At 40.9% G+C, this 24,056-nt stretch overlaps 1 protein-coding gene across 1 annotated transcript; it reads left to right on the top strand.

Annotated features, from left to right (window-relative positions):
- Positions 1-525: 525 nt before the first annotated feature.
- On the top strand, positions 526-22,001 carry CFAP206 (cilia and flagella associated protein 206). Its single transcript, XM_054988103.1, has 13 exons — positions 526-616; positions 6,012-6,120; positions 8,487-8,570; positions 10,921-11,011; positions 12,846-13,034; positions 14,656-14,814; positions 15,637-15,845; positions 16,668-16,787; positions 17,066-17,264; positions 18,570-18,710; positions 19,569-19,762; positions 20,708-20,848; positions 21,716-22,001. The coding sequence occupies exons 2-13, from the start codon at positions 6,013-6,015 to the stop codon at positions 21,944-21,946; spliced, it is 1,866 nt and encodes a 621-aa protein (XP_054844078.1). The 5' UTR covers positions 526-616; position 6,012; the 3' UTR covers positions 21,947-22,001.
- Positions 22,002-24,056: the final 2,055 nt, after the last annotated feature.

The raw sequence follows: 24,056 nt of genomic DNA on the forward strand, positions 1-24,056 counted from the left end.
AAACAGCAACATGGTACCCCGTTGGAAGCTGTTCAGTTGCTAGGCCTTTGTTTCCAAACACCCTAGATTGAAGACTTTACACCATATGAAATATTAAAGAACTCTCTCTTATTTGCCTGTATCTTCGCCTTTTCATGAGTTTGTAGCCTCAGTAAACACGATTGGCCCTATCGTCCAGCGACTCCTAAAAGACTAGCAACATTTAATAAATATTGGTGCACTTCAAAATGTGCACAACGTGTTCAACCATTAGGCAGAAGGCAGGGAGGGATTCAAAATCACAATGGGAGGAGCCATAATGGCCGGCAATAAGCTGCGCTACTTCTCGGCACACAGCCGAGAGGACGATCGCTGCTCACGCGCAGAATGTCGGCATCCTCGACAGTCCACGCCTCCTCAGTGGTCTCAGCCCCACCCCCTAAAGCTCTCTCCCTGCCTGCCTAGCAACGTTCATTTCAGTCGCGCCGACAGTCTCCATGGAAACGCAGCGTCTTTTCACTAAGAGGAAAGGAAGCGGCCGAGAACTAGAAACTGTTGAAAAGGAGCAGAGGCTGCGGGAGGGCGTTGCGTGTGACCGACCTTTTTAGCGACGGAAAGAGCAGGGCTCGACGGACAGGTAAATTTGCAGTTTATCTTCTTGCGGGGAAACTTTAAGTGAGCAGGAAGGGAGGATGCGAAGATTGCTCGGGGTTGTTGATGCCAGGTGAGTGGGGCTGTATATAAAGATTTTAAAAAGATTTTTAAAAAATAAAAATTGTTTAAGACATTGATATGCTGCCTTTCCATCCGAATAGGGTCAGGCGAACAGCTGACATTAGAACATTCAAAAAACTAAAACAATATTTAAAACGTTTATATAAATATTTAAAACAAAAACATACAAACAAGCACAACAAGGGATGAGGGCCAATAAGAATCTTCAGGCCTGCTACCTTTCGGACCCCTCCCCCCACAGTCAAAAAGAGTCCAGTAGCACCTTTAAGACTAACCAATTTTATTTTATTGTAGCATAAGCTTTGGAGAATCAAGTTCTCTTCATCAGATGCCTGATCCGAACTGGTCAAATACAGAAGAGGAGGGGAGGGGAAAGAAGGGGACATATATCACAAGAGGACAGGATGCAATTAGTGAGAAGGCAATCAAAACATTCCTTTGCTTGTAAATGTAAACATCTCCTTTTGGTGTGGAGTCAGTTTGCCATGTTAGTTTGCCGCAGTGAAGGTATCCAATTCCTATGTAGTATAAGCCCTCGATAACCACAGCTCTCCCTGCCAGCTGCATCTGACAAAGAGAACTGTGGTCCCCGAAAGCCCACACGTACTCAGGCTGAGATAATTGACAAACAAAGCCCACACCAGGCGTCTCTGGGCTCCCCCAGACCATGCCTCTGTAAAGGAAATCTGTTACCTGTGATAATGTGATAACCATTCATAGTCTCTATTCAGTCCCAGCTTGACAGAGTCAAATTTGCATATGAATTCCAATTCAGCAGCCTCCCATTGGATTTTGTTTTTGAAGGGTTTCTGTTGAACCACAGCGACTTTTAAGTCTTTGGTGGAATGTCCTGGTAGATTGAAGTGTTCTCCCACTGGTTTTTGGACGTTTCCATTTCTAATGTCAGATTTGTGTCCATTTATTCTTTTGTGTAGAGGTTGGCTGGTTTGTCCAATGTACAGAGCAGAAGGACATTGTTGGCACATGAGGGCATATATCAGATTGGAGGATGAGCAGCTGTAAGAGCCAGAGACAGTGTAGTTGATGCCATTGGATCCTGTAATTGTATTCCCTGGGTAGATATAGGGGCAGAGCTGGCATCTGGGTCTGTTGCAGGGCCTGGTACCTGTGCTGGTGACTCTGCTGGCCGATTCATGATTGTAAGTGAGAAGTAGTTTAAGATTGGGGGGCTGTCTGTAGGCAAGGAAAGGTCTTCCACCCAGGACTTCTGGGTACTCGTCTGGCCCTGTTGATTTGTTTCTTCACTTCATTTGGTGGGTACTGTAGTCTCAAAAATGCTTGTTGTAAATCTCTTAAGTGTGAGTCTCGGTCGAGAGCATCGGAGCAGATACGGTTGTAACGTAAGGCTTGGCTGTAGACAATAGATCGAGTGGTATGTTTAGGGTGGAAGCTGGAGGCATGTAGATATGAGTATCGGTCTGTTGGTTTCCGGTATAAGGTGGTATTTATTCGTCCATTATGTAGTTGTACAGTGGTGTCCAGGAAGTGTACCTGTTGTGTAGAGTGGTCCAGGCTTAGGTTGATAGTAGGGTGAAAGTTATTGAAGTCCTGCTGAATTGGAATTCATATGCAAATTTGACTCTGTCAAGCTGGAACTGAATAGAGACTATGAATGGTTATCACATTATCACAGGTAACAGATTTCCTTTACAGAGGCGTGGTCTGGGGGAGCCCAGAGACGCCTGGTATGGGCTTTATTTGTCAATTATCTCAGCCTGAGTACGTGTGGGCTTTCGGGGACCACAATTCTCTTTGTCAGATGCAGCTGGCAGGGAGAGCTGTGGTTATCGAGGGCTTATACTACATAGGAATTGGATACCTTCACTGCGGCAAACTAACACGGCAAACTGACTCCACACCAAAAGGAGATGTTTACATTTACAAGCAAAGGAATGTTTTGATTGCCTTCACACTAATTGCATCCTGTCCTCTTGTGATATATGTCCCCTTCTTTCCCCTCCCCTCCTCTTCTGTATTTGACCAGTTCGGATCAGGCATCTGATGAAGAGAACTTGATTCTCGAAAGCTTATGCTACAATAAAATAAAATTGGTTAGTCTTAAAGGTGCTACTGGACTCTTTTTGATTTTGCTACTACAGACTAACACGGCTAACTCCTCTGGATCTATCTCCCCCCAAAGGAATCCTTCCCATCACTACAGCTCCAAAGTGTGTGTGGGGAGAGGGTGAGCTGCACCTGTTGAAGTTCTACATGTCACCTGGCTGTTAGGGAAAGGAGCCCTACCACAAGGAACAGCCGGAGTCCTCTTCAGAAGAGGGACCAGGATTCTCTCCATAGTATCTATTAGCAATAGTGTTTATGCATTAGTGTATTCTGTGCACAGTATTTTAAAACTCTCGTTCAACAACAACAACAAAAAGCATTTGCAAGGCAGTGGAGAATGGGAGAGCATTCCCACAATCAAAAGATGTTTAAATATGCACTGTTTACTCAAGCAAGTACCGGTGTTGCAGTCACATCACTGCAGTTAATGTTTATAAGTTAATGGGTTAATACTCCCTTTAATACCCCACCTTCTGTTTAGCACTGATTTTAACTGGTGGTGCTGACACAGTGCATTTCGTTGTGCTGCCCCTCCTGACCTCGATTCAGGTAAGGTTGTGGCCTTGACAAGAGGCACCACACCATTACAGCAATTTGGTATTATGGTTACCATGATGCACTTGCAAAGTGGAGCATGTGCTTCCCACCCCACATTTCTGCCTGTCCTCCTTGCTGCCCTCCCACATAGCCATGGCAGTGAGTTTGGGATCATAGTGGTCTAGTCAGCAGAGATAGACCCCACCCTCTCACCAGAGCTGTGAGAGCAACAACACTAGAATATATAAGATTTTAAGATGTATCATAGTATGGAAGTAGGAAGACTCAATAGACTTGCAAAGTAAATGGTAATATTGGTTTAAAAAGATCATAGAATCATAGAGTTGGAAGGGGCCATACAGACCATCTAGTCCAACCTCCTGCCCAGTGCAGGATCAGCCTAAAGCATCTCTGACAAGTATTCATCCAGCCTCTTCTTGAAATCTGCCAGTGAAGGGGAGCTCACCACCTCCCTAGGCAGCTGATTCCACTTTTGAACTACTCTGACCGTGAAAAAGTTTTTCCTAATATCCAGCCGGTACCTTTGTGCATGTAGTTTTAGCCCATTGCTTCGCGTCCTACCCTCTGCTGCCAACTGGAACAGCTCTTTGCCCTCCTCCAAATGACAGCCTTTCAAATATTTAAAGAGAGCAATCATGTCCCCCCTCAACCTCCTCTTCTCCAAACTAAACATTCCCAAGGCCCTCAGCCTTTCCTTGTAGGGCTCAGTCTCCAGACCCCTAATCATTCTTGTCGCTCTCCTCTGCACCCTCTCGATTTTGTCCACATCCTTTTTGAAGTGAGGCATCCAGAACTGCACACAATACTCCAGGTGTGGCCTGACCAAGGCAGTATAGAGAGGGGCTATGACATCCTGCGATTTCGATGCTATGGCCCCTTTGATACAACCCAGGATTGAATTAGCCTTTTTTGCCACCGCATCACACTGACTGCTCATATTCAGTTTACAGTCCACTCTTACTCCAAGATCCCTTTCACATATGCTACTGCCCAGAAGTGTATCCCCCATCTAGTATTTGTGCTTCCCATTTTTGTGGCCCAGATGTAATACTGTGCACTTGTCTTTGTTGAATTGCATCCTATTCACAGCTGCCCACTTCTCCAGAGTATTCAGGTCTTGTTGAATTTTAATTTTATCTTCTTGGGTGTTTGCTACCGCTCCCAATTTGGTATCATCAGCAAATTTAATGAGCAGCCCTTCTACTCCTTCATCCAGATCATTGATAAAAATATTGAAAAGTACCGGGCCCAAAACCGAGCCCTGCGGCACCCCACTGGACACCTCCCTCCAATCTGATGAAACGCCATTGACCACCACTCTTTGAGTGCGGTCCTCCAACCAGTTCCCTATCCACCGAACTGTCCTATAGTCTACTCCACAGTCTTCCAGTTTGCCCATCAGAATGTCATGGGGAACCTTATCAAAAGCTTTACTGAAATCCAGATAAATCACGTCAACAGAGTTCCCCCGATCCAGTAAGCTGATCACTCGATCAAAGAAGGAAACCAGGTTGGTCTGGCAAGATCTGTTAGGAACAAAACCATGCTGACTTCCCCAGATCACCGAGTGGTCCTTCAGATGCTTACAGATTGATCCCTTTAAAATCTGTTCTAATATCTTCCCAGCAACAGAAGTTAGACTGACTGGCCTGTAGTTTCCCGGGTCATCTTTCCTCCCTTTCTTAAAGATTGGGATAACATTCGCTCTTCTCCAATCTTGTGGCACATCCCCAGTCCTCCAGGAGGCCTTGAAGATGATGGACAGGGGTTCTGCAAGTTCTCTGGAAAGTTCTTTCAGCACTCTTGGATGCACCCCATCCGGCCTAGGGGATTTGTATTCATCCAGTGCAGCCAGATGCCTCTCCACAACCTCTCTGTCAATGTCAATTAGCCACTCAGGTGTCCTGCCACATTTTCTAGATGTGCCTGAGTTCTTCAGGGAGAAAACAGAGGCAAAAAAGTCATTAAGCCTGTCTGCTTTTTCTCTGTCCTGCATCAGAGTCTCTCCATCTACTCCCAACAGCAGTCCAATTGCCTCTTTTACCTTGCGTTTGCTTCTCACATATCTGTAGATAATGCTTGCGAATTAAAGTAAAGCCTGGGAAGAACTGCCTGGGAACGGCACTACTGTAAGCGGCTTTATTTTCTGTGAGTCACTGGTCTTGCAACAGCACTACCTATATGATTTAACATATCTGATCCCAGTATCTGACAAAGGGAGCTTGACTCTCGGAAGCTTACACCCTGGAAACTCTTGTTGGTTTTTAAGGTGCTTCTGGACTCCTACGTTGCTCAGATCTGATCCCAGGGGTACCACTGGCAGAGTATTGAAACATGTAGTGCAATCCTAAACAGGTCTATTCAGAATCCTACTCAATTCTACTCAATGGGGCTTACTTTCATGGAGCATTCTTAGGAATGCACTGATAGTCTAGTTCATTTACAAAGATGTATTTCACATGACAAACAAAGGCTTCTTGAATATTGTTTTATCATTAGCTTTCCTAATGGTTACAAATTCCCTCTGCTGGCTTACTAGGTTGTTTTTGAAAGGTTGACAGACTTCAAGAGAGTATTCAGTAAAATGTATTGTAGATAACGTAACATTGTATTGTAACAAAAAATCATCCATCTGTTTTCTATTGATGGTGCAGAATGACCCATGCTCAAGCTGAAAATGTCATAAAGAACATCATTCGTGAAATAGGACAAGAATGTGCCATGAAGGGCCAAACTGTGTCAGAAACTCTGGTGGCTTTCATGGTAAGAGCAAAGTAGATATTGTGCTGGTGTGTTGCATTGAAATGCCCCTGTAGCTTTACAACAATAACATCCCACAGGAAAGGAATCTTTGGCTGCATGCACATGCACACAGTTATGCTGCTTTCTGTTCAGGAGGAGGTGCAGAGGTCTACCTCTCTGGTCTCCTTTTGGATGAAATGCAAACAATGCAGTTTCAGAAGGTTTGGTTTGTTTCTGCTGGGCTTAAGTTATGATTCAGATTGCTCTTGTACTGTTGATTTATATTGGTTCTATTGCTGTAAATTTTAAATGATTTTGTAAGCTCTCTTGAACTTACGGAATAGGATATACATTTTAAAGTAAATAGCCCTGTGTTTGATTGCAGAAGAGTAAATTTCATGAGAAATGGCTGGCAGAGCATAAAATTGAACTGTATGAGATTGGGCTGCAGATGATGCCTGCCCAGTTTGTAAATCCATCACATTACAAGAAACAAATTCACATTCCAGAACAGGCAACTATGGAATATAGTGCATCACTAAATGTGAGCCGGCTGCAAGCTCTTTCTCTCTTGGCAGGCAGAGTCTATTCCATGTTGTGCAACTTAAGTTCTTCAAACTATTGCTTCTGGCTGTTGTGGAAAGGGAAGAAAACTATGATCTTGCACAGAGTGTTAGCAGTCAGACCCTTTCCTTATACTAAAAGGGCAGTTTATGGATATGAAATATCATAAACTCCTTGCCTTAAGTTCCAGACACTGCCTGGCCACAGGCAGAGTGGATGCCAGTGAGCCTGGAGACTGGAAAGTTACCAAGCCACGAGTCATAGAGGAATGACTGACTGAATGGCCCCCACACCCCGGAAAGCAGCAGAGATCGCAAGGCCTCCTGAGAGATGTCTCCCTGCCTATCTCATCAAAGCCTTTCCTCTCCCACTTACCTAAGCAGGCTATTCAGTGAACCTAATAACCTTCCTGTCCAACTCCAGGTCATCAAGCTATGTTTTCACCTATAGTCCACCCCAAGATAGTCGTATCACATCTTTCCCAATTTATTGTTCTACTTCCAGACAAGCCATTAAGGTGTTGTTTCTGGAAGCAAGATGTCAGTTTTGCTCCAGGGCATGTTTTGCCCTATAACTGGGCTGTCCAGCCCCATGCTCAGTGTGTGTTTGTCTTGGTACCTACTTACACATCCCCTCTCCATTGGGCTCCTTCTCTCTGTGAAATGCTGGTTGTTTTCTGCTGTTTCCACAGACCTCTATTCCCCTCTAAGACCCTTCTTCTGAAACTGCTTTCCCATTCCTCACAGTTTTCCTAGTTAGCTCTGTGTGTATGCTGCTGTGTGTGATTTTCTGTGTGTTTGCCTTTTACTGCTCTGTTAATAAAGAAACCTTTTCCTGTAGAACATCTGCCTGTTTATTTGAGCATTCTCTAAGGAAACAATCCTGGTGTACATAGGTGGAGATTCCTAGTTACCTCCTCTTGTTGCATCTCCTTGAATGCTAGTTCCCTCAACTCACAAGGAGACCCTCCTATTTGGGTAGCAAGAGGATTTGATAGGGTGGTTTCAGCTCCATCCTAGAACCACCATCCTGGACAACAGAAGAGTTCTGGATAAAGCTTTGTGGGGAACATAGGTGTAGCTCTAGGCCTAATTAGATATAGACCCAATGCATATTTTGAGGCCTCCTACATTCGAGGCTCTGATTTTTCATCAGCTTAGAAGAAAATTGCCACTGTGTTCCAAACAACATAAGGTTTTATAGGAGAGCAGCAGGAAAACCTTTATAATACGTTGTTCTCCCATATAATGGTTTTGCTGCATAGCTTATTTAGAATGACTGCTCTGTCCATTGTTAATTCTTTAGAATGAATTCAGCCATTTGTAGAATAATATTAAACACATACACTGGAGTTTTTAAATCCCATTGAATTTAATGACACTTTCAAGTAAGCATATTTAGATTAGATTTGGAGAGTTAGTCTTCTGTGCATTCCTACCCTTTTGAATTGGGTAATGCCTTTTAAGGGAGGAACTTGGAAAAACAGTAGTTTATAAGGTTACCAACCTCCTGATGGGGCCTGGAGAGCTAAAATTACAGCTGATCTCCCAACTACAGAGTTCGGTCCCCTGGAGAAAATAGCAGCTTTAGAAGGTGGACTCCATGGCATTATATCCTGCGGAGGTCCCTCCCTTCCCCAGACTCCTGTCATTCCTAGACTGCACTCCCAAATCTCCCAATCCTTTTAGTTTATAATCTGCATAATTCTGCAGTCAAACCTAGGAGTAATATTTATTTAAGAACAAATGTTGAGTGGAAATGCTCAGTGGAAAAGACAGCTCATAATGTTGTTTAATTCTCAAACCTCTTTTGTTGATTTGTAGGTGAAAGCTGTTGTGTTGGATCCAAGGAATGAATTTAATGTTGACAGGACTCTTACAAAGGCTGATGTACAAAAACTTATTAAGGTAATTCTGTCTTTTGGAATCTGTTCAAAAGGATTATTTTTGACAACTTTTATTCCTGTATCTATGACTGTATTAAGATTGTTACAAAATAAAGTTTCTCATGAGCAGCTGGTTTGATGTTAACTGATTGATGAAGCTGTTTAAACAAATACAACAAATGCTATTCTGAAGAATGCAAATTATCTACAGTTTTGTTAACAAATGCCATCTGTATTATTTAATCATGGGGGTGGGAGAATCTTAACTATACTTCCAGTCTCCAGAGGTACATCTCTCATGTCATGAAATATATCCATCTTTCAAGAAGAGATAGCTTTGACTAGCCCAAATGAAAACCCACATTTCTGATCTGCATTTATTTATTTGTTAATTAATGTCTCATAGAAATGCTATTTCTGAGTTCCCGTTCCGCTCAGTGGGGCTTGTATGAAGACATTCCCAGTGCATTTTGCCAGAGGCAGCAGCAGTTCTCCGCACAGTTAGTTCAAATCTCCATTAAGTCAGTGGGACTGAAGCAGCCATGCTGTGCGCAGAATTATAGCCTAAATTATTGTTTGTTTATAGCTTTCATCAAATAAATAAAATACTCATTTCCACATCTGAATACAAAATCATTTGAAACAGATGATCTCAAATCCATTTAAAAACGCATAGCGACTGACAATAATTTAACATAAAAGAAAAAATTAAAACTTTTAATCTCCATTGTCTGACTATATGTTGGTATAAACTGGGATCACCCTAATTTGTTGTCCAAACACAGCAATCCTTAAGACACTTTCCTGGGAGTAAACCCCACTGAATAGAATGGGTCTTACTTCTGAGTAGACCTGGGTGATTGCAACCAGAATGTACTATCATGCTATCTGTAGTATGTCATGGTTTAACAGGTTTTTCTTCTTGCCTGCTTGTTTATCTGTATTGTTTGCATTTATTCCTAGTCCTACCACATTGTTTATTGCATATTATATACTGTCTGAATGAATACATATACATATATATACATATATATACACATATATACATATATATATTGAAATCTGCCTTCAGTCGCAAATAAAATAAATAAATGGTGAACACAAAATTAATATAAAATTGAATCAAAGTCCAATGAATGAATGAAGAACATTCAGTGCCTTCAGACATAATATTTATAGTTTAAAAAATCATCTCATATAGATTGCCTTCCAGAGACAATAGCCCATATCATTGGTTCTTAAAATCTGTGTATGTTTGTGTGAGAGGGGGAGTATCCTGTGGCAATGGTGAGGGACACCTGAAGAGAGGGCGTGATCTTCCAGGGAAGAACAGGATCCTGAATCAGTGAAGGCTATTCCCAGCAAAGGCCCTCCCCCAATTCTACACATTAGATTATGAGAATAAGAACGTAAGTAGAGCCTGTTGTATTAGACCACTGGTCCATCTTGTCCAGCACCCTGTTACCCACAGCAGCCAAATAGTTGCCCTGGAGGATCAAACAAACAAGTCATAGAGGCCAAGGCCCTCCTGTAATGCTTCTTCCTTGTGTGCGTGATTTTTAGGAGGGGATCAGTGATGTCCTGTTCTGTTACTTTCTTAATTCCAGTGGTGACTGACTAGTACTCCAACCCACAGGTCCTTGAATGTTGAAACTGGATGGTGCAACACAAGTGCATACTAGAGTCTCTGCATACTTACATGCAGAAAAGATACTGGCATTAGACTTGAGAGGAGGAGCACAAATGTACAGAAAGGGAGAGGAATTCAACATGTTTGAGAAATACTGGCATACACGAAAACCAAATTGCACCATGTTCATGCCACAAAAGGCGTCCTATATCCTATCCCTCAGTCCAGAATTCCTTATATGAGTAGACTTTCATTAAAAGCCACTTCTGCGTACACCTGCCTTTGAATACCTGGAGTGGCCTTCTCTGTTGAAGGGAATGGGCACCTCATTTTGATGAGAACCTTCCTGTCCACTTCAAAGTTTCTGGGTGCACATGGATTTATTGTCAAACAATCCAGTCTAATTAATATAACTTCAACCATCAGTCCACTGAATGATGTGATATACTACGCTGTTAATGACAAGTCATAATTATTTTCGATGCTTCAGGCTACATTATTGCAAGACAAATATTTTTTGAAAATGTTAATGCTCAGCTGCTTGATCAATGTACTAAAGTTATTTAAGTCAAAGATGCCTCATTTCAAAAATCTCTTTCAGTGATGGATTTTTGTATCCCTGGCTCATTCTATGTGGAAGTCTTCTCCTGAGCGTAGTGTTCCTGTGCACCCCAAAATAATGTTGTTTCTCTCATTTGCTAAGTGGCTTGAAAGAACTCACTTCAATACTTTCTCTTTTTAGCTGTGTATTGAGAGACTGCTTGACACAAGAAATCCTTCCCTGGACACTATTAAGATGCAAGTTTATTTTGATATGAACTATACAAACCGAGGTAATCAATGGTGTGGATCTACTGAATGAGATTATGTGCTTCTTGCATCCATTCTTGTTCATAGGTGTGTGTGCAGTACAACATACATGGAAAAGAAAAGCCAAATAATAGATTTAGGTAAACATGAAAGAGTACCTATTGCAACAACGTTATAAATTGAATGACCAGTTCCCCAAATAATCAGAATTTAGCTGTGTTAGTATTTCTCTGTAGTTTTGAAATTCTGGGTGTGTTTAAAAATAATAATAGAACATGGGAGTGTTTTAACATTTCAGATATACTTCATCTGAATCTGCAAGCCACTTTGGATCTGTACTGGGTTCTTTGCTGTCTGCTGTTTTGCTCCTCTGGCTCTTTCCTGTAAAGTATCAGCCCTCCAGAATAGTCTGTTCTGGGCCCTGTGGCAGACTTCTCTATTATTTTCATTCAGTACAGCTTGTAAACCATTTTTCTTTCAAAAGCCTTTTTGTTGTTATTGGGAGTAATTTGTTTTGTTTACTGGTTAAATGTTGATCATATCTTTTTTCTGAGAGATAAAATGTTTTCTTGTGGTTTTGTAAACTGGATCTTAATTTTTTTTTATTTCAGTCATTTGGTTTGGATTGTTGTTTTATAAGTGTTTAATCTCTTGTTATTATTTGCCTTAAGACCTTCAGGGATAAATGGGGTATGCACAGATGTTATAAAATAAAGAATAAACATTTTTAATTGGCTAAACCAAAAATCTGCTTCACGTTCTATAAATATCCATGACTTCCTTGTGCCCTAAATTAGAAGCAACTTGCAGCTGCAGATCTCAGTCCAAGAAGATCTCGTCCACTCCACTGAAATCTAGATCAATGGTCCCCAACCTTTCTGAGCCTGCCAGTACCTTTGGAACTGTGACACAGGGTGACAGACACAACTACAAAATGGTTGCCACAAGAGCCTGAAGCAACCACAAAATGTCAGGGAAAGAGGTTATGCATACATTTCATAGTAATTCTTCAGCATTTTAGACAGCTCTGCTTAACGGGATCTCTTTTATTAATGTCTTCAGTTTTCTTGCATTCACACAATTTTTATTTATTATTTCAGATTTCTATTCCGCCCTCCCCACGAGCGGGCTAAGGGCAGATGATAACATATTAAAAATACAATTTAAAAATTCATATGCATTAAAAACAACACATTTAAAACAGGGTGGTGGACAGCCTTCACAGGGAGGGTTAAGATTTATACACCCCTTTTCCCAGGCTGGCGGAGGCCCAGCCTCAGCCATATGCCTGGCGGAACAACTCTGTCTTGCAGGCCCAGCGAAAAGATAGTAGGTCCTGCAGGGCCCTGATTTCAGCAGACAGCGTTCCACCAGGTGGGAGCCAGGACCAAAAAGGCCCTGGCTCTAGTCGAGGCTAGGCGGGCCTCCTTGGGGCCAGGGACCACCAACAGCTGTTTGTCCCCTGGGTGTCCTCTGGGGAATATATGGGGAGAGCTGGTCCCATAGATACGCTGGTCCCAGTCTGCACAGGGCCTTATAGGTCAATACCAGACCTTCAGTTGCACAGTGAAGATCCTTGTGCTGTAGTGGCAGCTGCTGTTGAAGCATTTTTTAAAAAATATATGAAGTCAATCAGATATCCAATGGCAGAGCAGAAGCCCTGCTGGCCAACCCCCCCTCCTGGCCCTGCCCGCTTTCTAAGAACACTTGGTGGGTGCCAGGAAAAGTGTCCATGAGTGTATGGCATCCATGGGCCCCACTTTGGCAACCCTAGTCTAGATGTTTCTGTGGCATTTATAGGTTGTACCAAAAATGTAATTAGGTCTTGTATGATCATCTATCTGTATTTTCTTTTAGTTGAATTAATTAATGAACAGCATCGTATTCTGGAATCCAGGCTTGCTCCTGTGAGCAGAGAAATTACAGATAATCGTGCACGAACACGAGAAGAACTGGAAAGTGTTTATCGAAAGGTTGTCAGCTATGTGCTGCTGCGCTCAGGCCTTGGTTCCCCAACAGACATCAAGGTTATTAGGGAAGCAACTGGTTAGTAAAAATTTCAAATATGCAATCATGAGTTCTGCTTACATTGGAGAATGGGTCTTTGGGAGGTACCAGCTAGCATACAGTGGCCTTCCCAGATACAAGATGGCTGCGTGGAAGGTTCTTAGGGTGCTCAGAAGCAGTCTACCAGGCAAGATTATGGTGAGGTACTGACCACCTTTCACCTCCTACAAGTGAAGCGAGTTGCTGATCAAGGCACTACAATATTTGGTAAACATACTGAGATTCTACACTTGCATTAATTCTCAGTGCAAAATGTTGTAGTATATTATTCTCTGAAAATAATTTGTAGCCTAACCTAGCCCCATGGCTGTGAAGAACTCTTAAGAATGTGTGGGCATTGACTACTGTTCTCTTACAGTGAAATCCTAAGAAGAGTTACTCCAGTCTAAGCCCATTGAAGTCAATGAGCTTAGACTGGAGTAACTCTGCTTAGAATTTCACTGTTAGAGTGTCATCCCAAGGGAAAGAAGATCCAGTGTCTTAACACAGTTCCTCATCTTCCTCCTGTCTCTGATATTTCCTTAGCCCTCAGCATACATATTTCTGGTATCTATCCTATTCTTTCCTTTCACTCCCAAATTTCTAACAATAATATCCAGATTCATTGCAAAGCTCAGTTCTTGCATGGAATTAGCAATGCAAAACTAACATATTTTCAAATGGGCTTCTTCTGGCACACACATTTTTGAGGCAAGGGGAATGCACTTCCAGGTTGTAATAATTGCCTCAGGAGTCACTGCTACTTTATTTGTTGTCAAATGTTAATTTATGAATGTCTTCAGTTATAATTAGATTCTTGTACTGCTAACATATGTTACTTTTATTATGTACTTTTCTGTGAAAACCCTCAGGGCTATTAAACTGAAGAACACTTTTCTTTGTTTTCTAATTTGTTAAAATATTTGCATTGTTGCACAGAAGCAAATTTAGAGGTAGTAAAGGAACCTTTGTGCACAATTAGGTCATTGGAATTTTGCCTTAATGTCCAGCAGTTGAAGAAATAAAATCATTAAAAGGTGTTTTATGGAATGCCAGAAATATTTCCCACTAAGAATAACCAACATAATATTAAAGCTTCTTCTTAAGATATCAGCCTGAGTGCTTAGTTATGCATGAATACAGTGGGTTGGATCCAAAGCTTCTTGTGTGAATAGAGTGTTCAAGACATTTTTATTGCTTATCCTTTCCTCCAATAACTCTTGTGCTCTTGTTAACATTGCTCAGAGTTGGGGTAAGTCCCAGAACAATCTGCAGAAGTAAGGGGTAATTGGCTAAATTGCCTCCTGATATTTGTAGCAGTTTGGGGGTGGTGGGGTGGCGTGGTGGTGGTTTGCAGGGAACAGTTGAGGGAAGGGAAAACAGATAAAAATGTCTTCCATTAACTTGCTCCATTTTCAGCAGTTTGGATCCAGCTCATCCCTTGCAATACAGTGTTTAATACAGATAGGCATCCTACTATGTTAAGCACAGAAAAAGTGAACAAAATGGTGACCTATTCTAATTCTCAGTAAGTTTCCTGTTGTCAACTTTCAGGCAATTTTATTGATGTTTCTATGGTTACTTTTTTGGCATGACAGTCTGCACATTAAATATTTTCCAGCTGCCCTGCAGAGTGTGTTTCCTCAAACAGAGCTTGCTGCTTTCCTCTCTCTTAATAAGAAGGAAAAAGAGCGGCAGTTAAAAGAACTCACCATGATCGTGACAGGAATTCGGCTATTTAACAAGGACTGTGGGAAAGGAGGAGAAGGCATTGATGATTGTAGGTACCTAAACTGGAGGCCCATATTGTTGGTACTAAAATTAAGGATATGCCTACACCATATTTTTAAGTCACTTTTGTGTAAAAATGTTTGTTGCTAATTACAATTTTATAAAAAGTCTATCTAAATTACTTGGCACAGGCAGTACATTTTAATTGTTTTTTTTTTGAAGCAATATGTTATTTTGTTTATAGTCAGTGGGATAATTGCATATATTGAATGACCCCCAAATATTACTAATATTAAAGTTTGCATTATTTAACTGAGTTATTAACCAGTCTGATTGGAGACAAATAATTGATTATCCAACTGTTACATTTTTCTCTCTCCCTTCCATCAAGGGGCTCAGCACAGCCCCTATTGTTCTCCTTTCCCATTCTATCTTCATAAGAACCCTGTGAGATAGGATAAGCTGAGTTCCTGGTCTGATATGCTACCACACAAAACTGGCTGTAATCTGAGTGATGGACCTGAATCAGGATCCAAAAAGAAGTGTGTGTGTGCTTCTAAATCATTTTGCACCTGTACAGAGACTCTGCTAATTTTTCTTTCCAATTGCAGCTTCATGTGATATTCCAGATGCTGCTTTGTAAAATCCTTTGATCTTCAGGGGTTACTTTTCAGGTCATAGAAGGGCTGCAGAGAAAGGGACACTCAAAAGACAGTGCCTATGTGGGTTTGCTTGTAGTCTTTGGATACCAGCCCTGGCTCAGAAATATGTGAGAAAACACCTGTGGCTGATTACTGAAAATGGAAGTTGACATACTGAAAAATAACTCCTGTACTTTCTCTTATGTTTCCAACAAAATTTATGTCCATAGTACCTGCTATTCTGAATGAAGCTATCCCTGCAGCCAGCCACCATATAGATATAGAGCTTCAAACTTCTCAAGACTTGGCATATCGATATACTGCCATGGTTGAAACCATGCACCAGAGCCTAAATGCTGAAATGGAATTAAAATTGACAATGCTAAAAGAAGTGCTGTACAATGTGAGACAACATGAAGCTTATATCTGTGTCATCCTGGTGAGATTCTAACATGCTTTGCATCTTCTTCAGAAATGCCTACATATGCATTCATGGTGCCTGTAGTTTTACCATGGAAAGTAATAGCTATGTTGTGCCCCAAGTGGTGGGGAGAAGGAGGAGGTTTGGCACCAGTAATCAACTTTTAATTGCAAAGCCGTATACAAACTTCCAAGCTGCACTGAATTTTTTTCATTCATAATGGAAAGTAATCATTATTTTCTGTAGTATACAGGTAGTGTACTTATAGAGGTTTAGGTTTTCAAATGATAGCCTAGTCAGTGATAACTAGAGTCCATGTGAATAATTAAATATGTGTATTTCCCAAAAGATGGCCTACAGTACATAATATGGAAGCTTAGGAGGCTTTTTCTGTGATACATGAAAGCAATTAAAACAAGACATCAACAGGAGAGGAGTTGGATAAATGATTGGCTTATCTGTTTCTTTCATTAAAACAGCCACTCAGTGCCTGTCCTCCTACTTCAAGATCACTGAGTCAGTCCATCACAGAATCAGCCCAGTTTGACCTGTTTCTCAGGCCGTAGTTCTGAGTGTACTGACTTGGGAGTGAGTCCTTGCTTAATTCAGTACACTTTACTTCTGAGTCCTCAAGCTTAATAACTATTTGGTGGCATTTACAATGTGATCCTAAGCCCATTGATTTGCTAGATACTAGAATGGCATTGCCTTTCAGTGATAGTGTAGCAATGTAGTCTCAAGTGAGCTTTTGTATATTGTGATTTCATAAATCCAACTGACTATTGAATTTTCTTTTTGTTATTACAATCAGTCACTATTTTGTGTGTGCTGTCTTTTCAGTCTGATGTAATTAGTTGTGCACAAGAAGTTGAAATGATGCAGAAGCAGTTTGCAGCACAGATGGAACAGTTAAAAGATATTGTTCGGGCAAAAACAGCTGTGCCTACATCTCAAGTTTATGTAAGTTTCTAAATCATAAGGATGTTCTTTAATGAAAACAAAACTTTTATTTATTAAAGGCCTAGTATGTATTCTGTTTGGGTGCATAGAGGGGGTGTTCTTTTCCAAATATTGTTTCCAAAATTACTTAGTATTATTTAACATTCAAGACCATTATATCACTATCTAGAAATTTCACTCACCATCTGTACAGTACACATGAAAGTAAACATTTTTGATGGTGCACTTTTGGAGACTTAATGGGAATGCAAGTTTTAATATTTTTGTTTGTTTTCTAGCCCATCTTTATTGCACTTTCTAACCTTTGGACCAGTTTTCAAGATGAGATTCTGGTTCTCAGTTTCCTGAATAACTTGACTGTCAATCTCCAGCAGTTCTTGGGTGCCCATACAGTGATCTTTCCTGAAGATGTGATGGAGTCTCTTCTTGAAGGGATAACTGTGAAGAGTGATGAAGAAAGGTTAAAGGAGTCAGCTGGTACGTGAACATTATTATGAATATCTGATCTAGTAAAAACTGACTACACGCTATCAAGTCTGTGAAATATTTCTGGTATCTTTATTTTTTAACACATAAAACTTAAGCTCTGTGATTGCTACATGGCCGGATTGAGGGGGGGCGGGGGGGGGGTAGCCTGCCCCAGCACTGCCAAAGAGGGGGTGCCGGGCATGGCTGCCAGCCGCCAGGTGTGCGCCAGAGCTGGTGGTGGCAGCGCGGACGGCTGAGTGCAGGGTTGGGAGGCCCTCCACCTGCCCCACCGATGGGGTAGCTGGCTTGACACGCGTGCAGGACAGGGAGTGGGGTGGTTTGACAGCGAATGCCAGTTGATGAAAAGGCATGTACGCGACATTTACCAACGTTATAGGGAATTAAATCTAGAGGATCTCCCTTTGGAGTATTTTGAATCCAAAAAGGCTCTACACCAACTCTATAAGGACAAGCAGAAAAATGTCTTGCTCAAAAGCTGGGAACCCCTCCTTCAGGCCACAATTAGAAATGACTCAAGGAAATTCTGGTCCCTGATAGCCGACTCTATGGGAAGAAAGAGTTTAGCAAACAACTTAATTACGGCCGACTGCTGGCACAAATATTTTTCAGGATAATAGGTGCAGTCCTAAAGAGGAACTTGATCTCTATCTGGAGGATTGTCCTCTATGGGAGCCAGTGTCGACTGAGGAGACCGAATCTCTAATTGCAGCAGTCAAACTGGGTAAAGCCCCGGGGCCCGATCCTATCCCCCCTGAGGCTATTAAGGCTTTCCCTCAGTGGTGGGCCCCCTTCCTGGCTGCCTTGTTTTCAGCTATAGATAGGTCAGGAGTAATTCCTAAAGAATGGAAGAACGCTGGAAGGAATGTACCCCTCTCCACTCCAAACACAACAATAAAGTCCAGACTTTTTTTATCAGACCTGAACAATAAAGTCTGACAGGGGCACTCCACATGGAGACCCATATACATGTGGCATACAAATGCTTCTCTACCAGGTGTATCAGAACATCAACCTCTTAAGTGTCTGAACCAGGCCATTGTTAGTTTTCTGTTCAGTGAAATGTTGGCATTAAACATAATATAATTCTGATAATGGTTTAGTATGAAATACAGAAATTTCTTTCTCTTAAACAGCAAATGTGGCAGAATCTGCTGATTGCTGATAGAGCCTGATGAATGGGCAATTGGCTACAAGAAGTAATCTTCCCCAATCATCTTGAAATCCGTGACATGGCTAATAATTTTCTCCTGCCATTATTGTTTTGCTATTTGTTTGGGCTATATTCTTTTTTAGATCACAAAGTAAATGTTTCTGACTTCACGTTAGAAGAATGGCTCTTTCCAGAAACCACAATGAATTTTAACCAACTGATAGTTCAGTACCATGGGTTTTGTGCTTACAGTTTCGCTGTGAAAGATGGTCTCCTCCTCCCAGGTACATCAATTTAAAAAATTGTGCTGGGGACTTTTGTTATTGCTTCCCATATCAGTATTTATATAACCGGTATTGGTGGGTGGAGCTTCTGTATCTCACCTTATGTGGTCTTAAGCTGTTACCAAGAGTATTCTGTCAAGTTTGATTTCTTGCCTTTTAAGTATTTTACGGTCTTATTACTACCAGTTATAACATTGCCAGGATAGTAATTTCCTTCCATTTGTTTCTGATTTTAGGACTTATTACTGAAATTTTTCCATTATACACCTCAGGAGAGCTCTCACCAGTTGCCAGGCACATAGTGAATGTGTGTGTCAAAGTTAACACAATTCCCTATCCTGATTGCTTTTACATCGGCAGTGATGCAGAGAGCCCTTTAGGCCTATCCAAAGCCTTCTGGCATATATTCCTTCCCAAGCCACAATTCCTTGTGTTGTGCCAGTGAGGATGCAAGAAGCTCCATTATACACCTGCAGTTCCCACCCCCCACCCCGTCTCGTGCCATGGCCATGTGGCAGAATTTTTAGTTGAATTAAATAGTACTTCAACAGCAGTGTTTAGAACTGTAGGTTCAATGCATCAATTAGCATTTGTGTATTCAAAAAAGAAAGTAGAATATAGAATTTTTATATTGTGGCTTCTTATTTACACTATGGAAGATTGGTGTTGATGCTGAAGTATCCCTGGCTTATAAAAAGCTTGGCAGTAGCAGCAGGGATGATAGTGTAAAGTTTACAGAATTTTCAAAATATTAGATTTTCAAGATAGTCTACTCAGGATCAAGAACATCATGAGGGAACTGCACATATATGCATGAATAGACACACAAGCATCGTTTTTGTGGGTTTTATTTTTTAGGAAATCCTTCTTTGGGAATTCTGAAGCATAAGGAGAAATACTACACCTTTTGTTCCAAGGAAGCTGCATATAGTTTTGCCAAAAATCCAGATAAATATATCAAGATGATTGGAGACAAAGCAAAAGAATGTCCAGAGCTTATTCAGCTACTTGAACTTCATCAGCAGTTTGCATCCTTGGCCCCCTATTCTCAGGTATTTGCCTCATTTATCCTTTGAAGTACTTCCATAAAAGTTTTGCCAAGCACCATAGTACCAACATGGGAAGTTGAGTAGCTCAAAGAAGGGGTACTCCCAAGTGCAGAGAATTAGTGCTAAACCTGGTTTCATACTTCCACTGCTGCTGATCTTATTAGTCCATTGTTGACTAGCAGCACTCCTTATGAAATAGTAGAGTCCAGTAGCACCTTTAAGACTAACCAACTTTATTGTAACATAAGCTTTCGAGAGCCACAGCTCTCTTCATCAGATGGTATATGCGTTTCAGTCTCCCAAGCAGGAGCTGGTAATGTTCTGCCTCCTGGGTAGTTTGGCTAGGGCAGCATGGAGCACATTAGATTCAGTGGCTTATGATTTTTATATCATAAACAGTTATTAAACAGCGGAGGCTAGATGGACTGCTCACATTATGGTTTGATTCAGTATACCCAACATTCTTATACTGAGCCACATGGAACCACGCTAAATGAGTGTTGCTAATTCTTATCTTCTACTTTTACTCAGTAGTCCTTTGTGAGAACAAAGAAACCCTGTACTCAGAAAGTATGGGTTTTTTCTTTCAAAAAATCCAAGTTGAGTTATCCTGCCCATTCTTTCTCAATGAGTAAACAATTGTAACGTGCTGTTCAAAGGGTGTCCTTGAAAACTACAGAAGAAACAGTAATTGGTCCAAAATGCAACAACTGATTACTGACCTGGCATCCTGATTTGTTCATATAGCACTTGTTTTGAAGTCTGTTTACATATTTGTTTCCATGTTCAATTTAAGCTGCCATTTTTACTCTTAAAGCCCATCAGGCCCTCAGATCTTTGTAACTGAAAGACTGATTCTTCCCATAAGGGAAGAATAGAGGGATGGGATTTACACTCCTCTGCAAGTCCTTGTTCGTTCCCCTCTTGCAATACCTATTTTTGTTTCAGATCAAAAGCAAAGACAAGATTTTGAAACCCATCACAAAATGTGACAGTAGTACTCAGACTGACACACACATCTTGCCACCAACTATTGTAAAGGATTATGAGTGGAATGAATGGGAACTGAGAAGAAAAGCCATCAAACTGGTCTGTCTACATTTTTAAAAGCTTATTAAATATTTGCTTTACGTTCCTGAGGGATACCTTTTCTGCAGTCATCAGCAAAGAGAATGAAAACAGCAGTGCCACACGATTTAATGAAGTGCTGTGCTTTCCGTAATGCTCCAGAAATGGCCTTCTCTACTATTCTGTTTAGTTGGAAGGAGAAATTCAGTGAAGATCTTGGCTCCTACCTGTAATTGTTCCTTTACATTTTGTTACTTCCCTTTTTTAAAAAAATAAAAAGATAAAATGTCTTCTGAATTCTCTGTAAAGGCTGAATTAATTACTCAGCTACTATGGAAGTAACCAAAAAACAAAAGATCAGCTATTATATTCATTCTCTGATTTTTTCATATTGAATTTCATATGATCCCTGTATTCCACAAATTTCCCATTAACTAATAGAATATAAGAAGAAAATCAAAATCAATCATGGTAGTTTGAGATCAGAATTTCATCATTATTTTGTCATCTCTATTTGAATCAGATTGTTCCTTCATCAGTAACAACTCTAAAACACTGATAAAATGTCTCAATTATTTTTAACAAAAATAAACACAGTCTAGACATTAACTGTCTCACTGAAATGAAGTGTCTCTTCTGCCCTTGCACAGCTTCTTTTAAAGGAGATTGGAGCATGTCTTACAATCTGACTTAATTTGACTGCAAGTTTCTAAAGTATGGTGACAGTCCAGTAACTCACTGCTGACAAGTTGTGATAGAATAGCTTGGTTTTAAATTGCTGAACAATAGCATGAACAATTATACAGTGATAGCATGAGCAGTTGATTCAGTTCTTTAACCTCTGTCTGCAGCTGTGATAATTCTTGTATCTTTATTTTTTGTCTTCAGGCTAACTTGCGCCAAAAGTTAACTCATTCTATGCAGACTAACCTCAGTCATATGCGAAGGGACAACTCTGCACAAGTGTACCTGATGAAGGATTCCAGTACACAGACCAAGTTTGAAAACAGCAGTAATGTACCCAAGCCACAGATTTTCTTGGCTGGACTTCGAGGAGGAACTCCTCCAACTACTCATATGACTAAAGTGAACTTAACACGAGCAGTTGATGAAACGTAATCAAGAAAGTGTAAATTCTCAAGAAATGAACATAAAGGGGTTTTTTATTCAGTGATTCAGAGATCATTATTAAATTCCATGTAATATGCTTACAATTCTGTGATCTTGCATTAGAAAGTTATGGAGAAGGTAGCAGTTGCTTGTCACAAGGGACTGCCTCTCCCAATCCTAGAGTTTCTTCCTTAGGTCCCCATAGGCTCACATTTCCTGTAGCTATTATTGGTTTCTCAGAGGCCATCATTCCACTCCCATTGTAATAATGTATGAAAATATGACAGTTTATCCTTTTTGTCTAAATGGCCATAAAACCATGGTATAACTATAGAAACAATTGATTTTATATTGCCATTGTGGGCTGATAGCTGCATGAACAAAAGGCACCTCGTCTTGTCTTGCACGGTGTATGTTGGTTGTTCAAAGTGCAGCCCTCACTCACTGAATCTCATGCTGTTCCCAAGATCCCCTGATCTTCAGAAGCAGCTTTTTGTGTGTTGTAAGGGGCTGCAAAAGACTGGTGATAGTGGGGAGAAAGATCTATTCTGTAGCGCACTACTTGTGAGCCCATTGCATCTGGATAAAGCAAAGAAAAATGAATGAATTGTGTACTGTTTAAACATTAAGGAAATGCAGATGAGTTTTACTCAAGTACTTATTTAATGCAAGAGTCTCCAATCTTTTTGAGCTTGCACGCACATTTGGAATTCTGATACAATATGGTGAGTGCAACTACAAAATCGCTGCCTCAAAGTGGCTGCTGCATGAGGCAGAGCCAGACACATGACTTACTCTGGTCTCACTCTAGACTCTGAAGAGAAGAAATATTCCTAGTGATGCTTGTAGTCCATGCTTGTAGTGTTTTTAGCATATAGATGCTGAGGGACAGAGCAATGCCACTCTGCACCCATAGGGAACCGTGACTATCTCAACTCTGGATTTTTTTCCTGAAGTTCATTCCTTCAACCTCGTTTGCCATCAAAGCAGAATTCTGTAGAAACAGAGGATAGAGTCTGTTATACTCGTAGAGATAAACAAAAGAGTAACATCCAACACGATTTTTGAATTTGGGTTGTCCACTGATCTCTAAAGAGTGGTAAGAGTACAGCATGTCTCCACTCCATGCAAATGGTTGCTGCAAAGTTTTCAGAAGTCAATTGACCAATTGATGGTGTTATAGAAAAAACAGAAACATGAAAACAGGCAAAAGCCAATGGGAATCTCTGCTTGGAAAATAAAATACTGTTCTTCACTTGCACCATTGGCTTTTGCCTGTTTCCATCTTGCTGTGATTGGTGCGGCTCTCTTGTTTTCTTCTTGCTATAGAAAAAACATAGGATTGCCAAATGCATGGCCTCAGCTTCACATGCCCTGCAGTGTCAGGATAATAACAGAACAATACAAGATTGTTGCAAGCAAATCTCTTGGCCTCATCCCCTCCTGATCTACACTATGAAGAACATGCCATCTAGTAGCAATCAACTCTTGGCAGCCCCAAACATGGAGTATTCAAAGCAAAAGATGAGCAGAGGTGGTTTGCCACCGCCCTCTACATGGAATCAAAGTCACTGTGTATGAACTAATATAAAGCCCACCAAGTTTTTTGAAAGATATCCTTCAAAATATCCGTTAAGAAACTTGGTGGACTTTATTTTAGCTCATACATGGTGATTTTGATTTCACTACCCTCCACATGGCAACCCCAGTCTTCCACAGTGGTTTCTCATCCAAGTACTGATGGTGGCTGACCCTGCTTGTTATCTCCCAAGCTCGGGTCAAACAGCTATTCAGGCTGCTCATTTACACTATAAGTAACACTACACCCCCTCCCCCATCGTAAGTTTAAAAAACATCAACATCTTCCTCTTTTTCTTGTGCTGCTGAGGAAAAATGGTATATAAGCAGTTATTAAAACTTATTAAAAAGCAGAGTTATTAAAAAGTCACTGTTGCCAAGTCACTGTTAAAATCCTGGCTGTCTCAACTTTTCCCCATGAACAACTGTAACCGTTACCCATCCTAACAATTCCAGAGGACTAGGTAGCCCTGAGTTTTATTACAGCATATAAAAGGATTTTATACTTTATTAAAATCGAACATGTTTGTACTCTAGCATA

Source organism: Eublepharis macularius, chromosome 1 (assembly GCF_028583425.1).
Source record: "Eublepharis macularius isolate TG4126 chromosome 1, MPM_Emac_v1.0, whole genome shotgun sequence".
NCBI lineage: Eukaryota > Metazoa > Chordata > Lepidosauria > Squamata > Eublepharidae > Eublepharis > Eublepharis macularius.

Excerpts from the sequence above, each read along its gene's own strand:
- CFAP206 (XM_054988103.1), top strand. The coding sequence starts at position 6,013 with ATGACCCATGCTCAAGCTGAAAATGTCATAAAGAACATCATTCGTGAA. Across the intron at positions 13,035-14,655 it reads GGTTATTAGGGAAGCAACTG|CTGCCCTGCAGAGTGTGTTT; the intron begins GTTAGTAAAAAT and ends AATATTTTCCAG. Across the intron at positions 16,788-17,065 it reads TGCCTACATCTCAAGTTTAT|CCCATCTTTATTGCACTTTC; the intron begins GTAAGTTTCTAA and ends TTTGTTTTCTAG.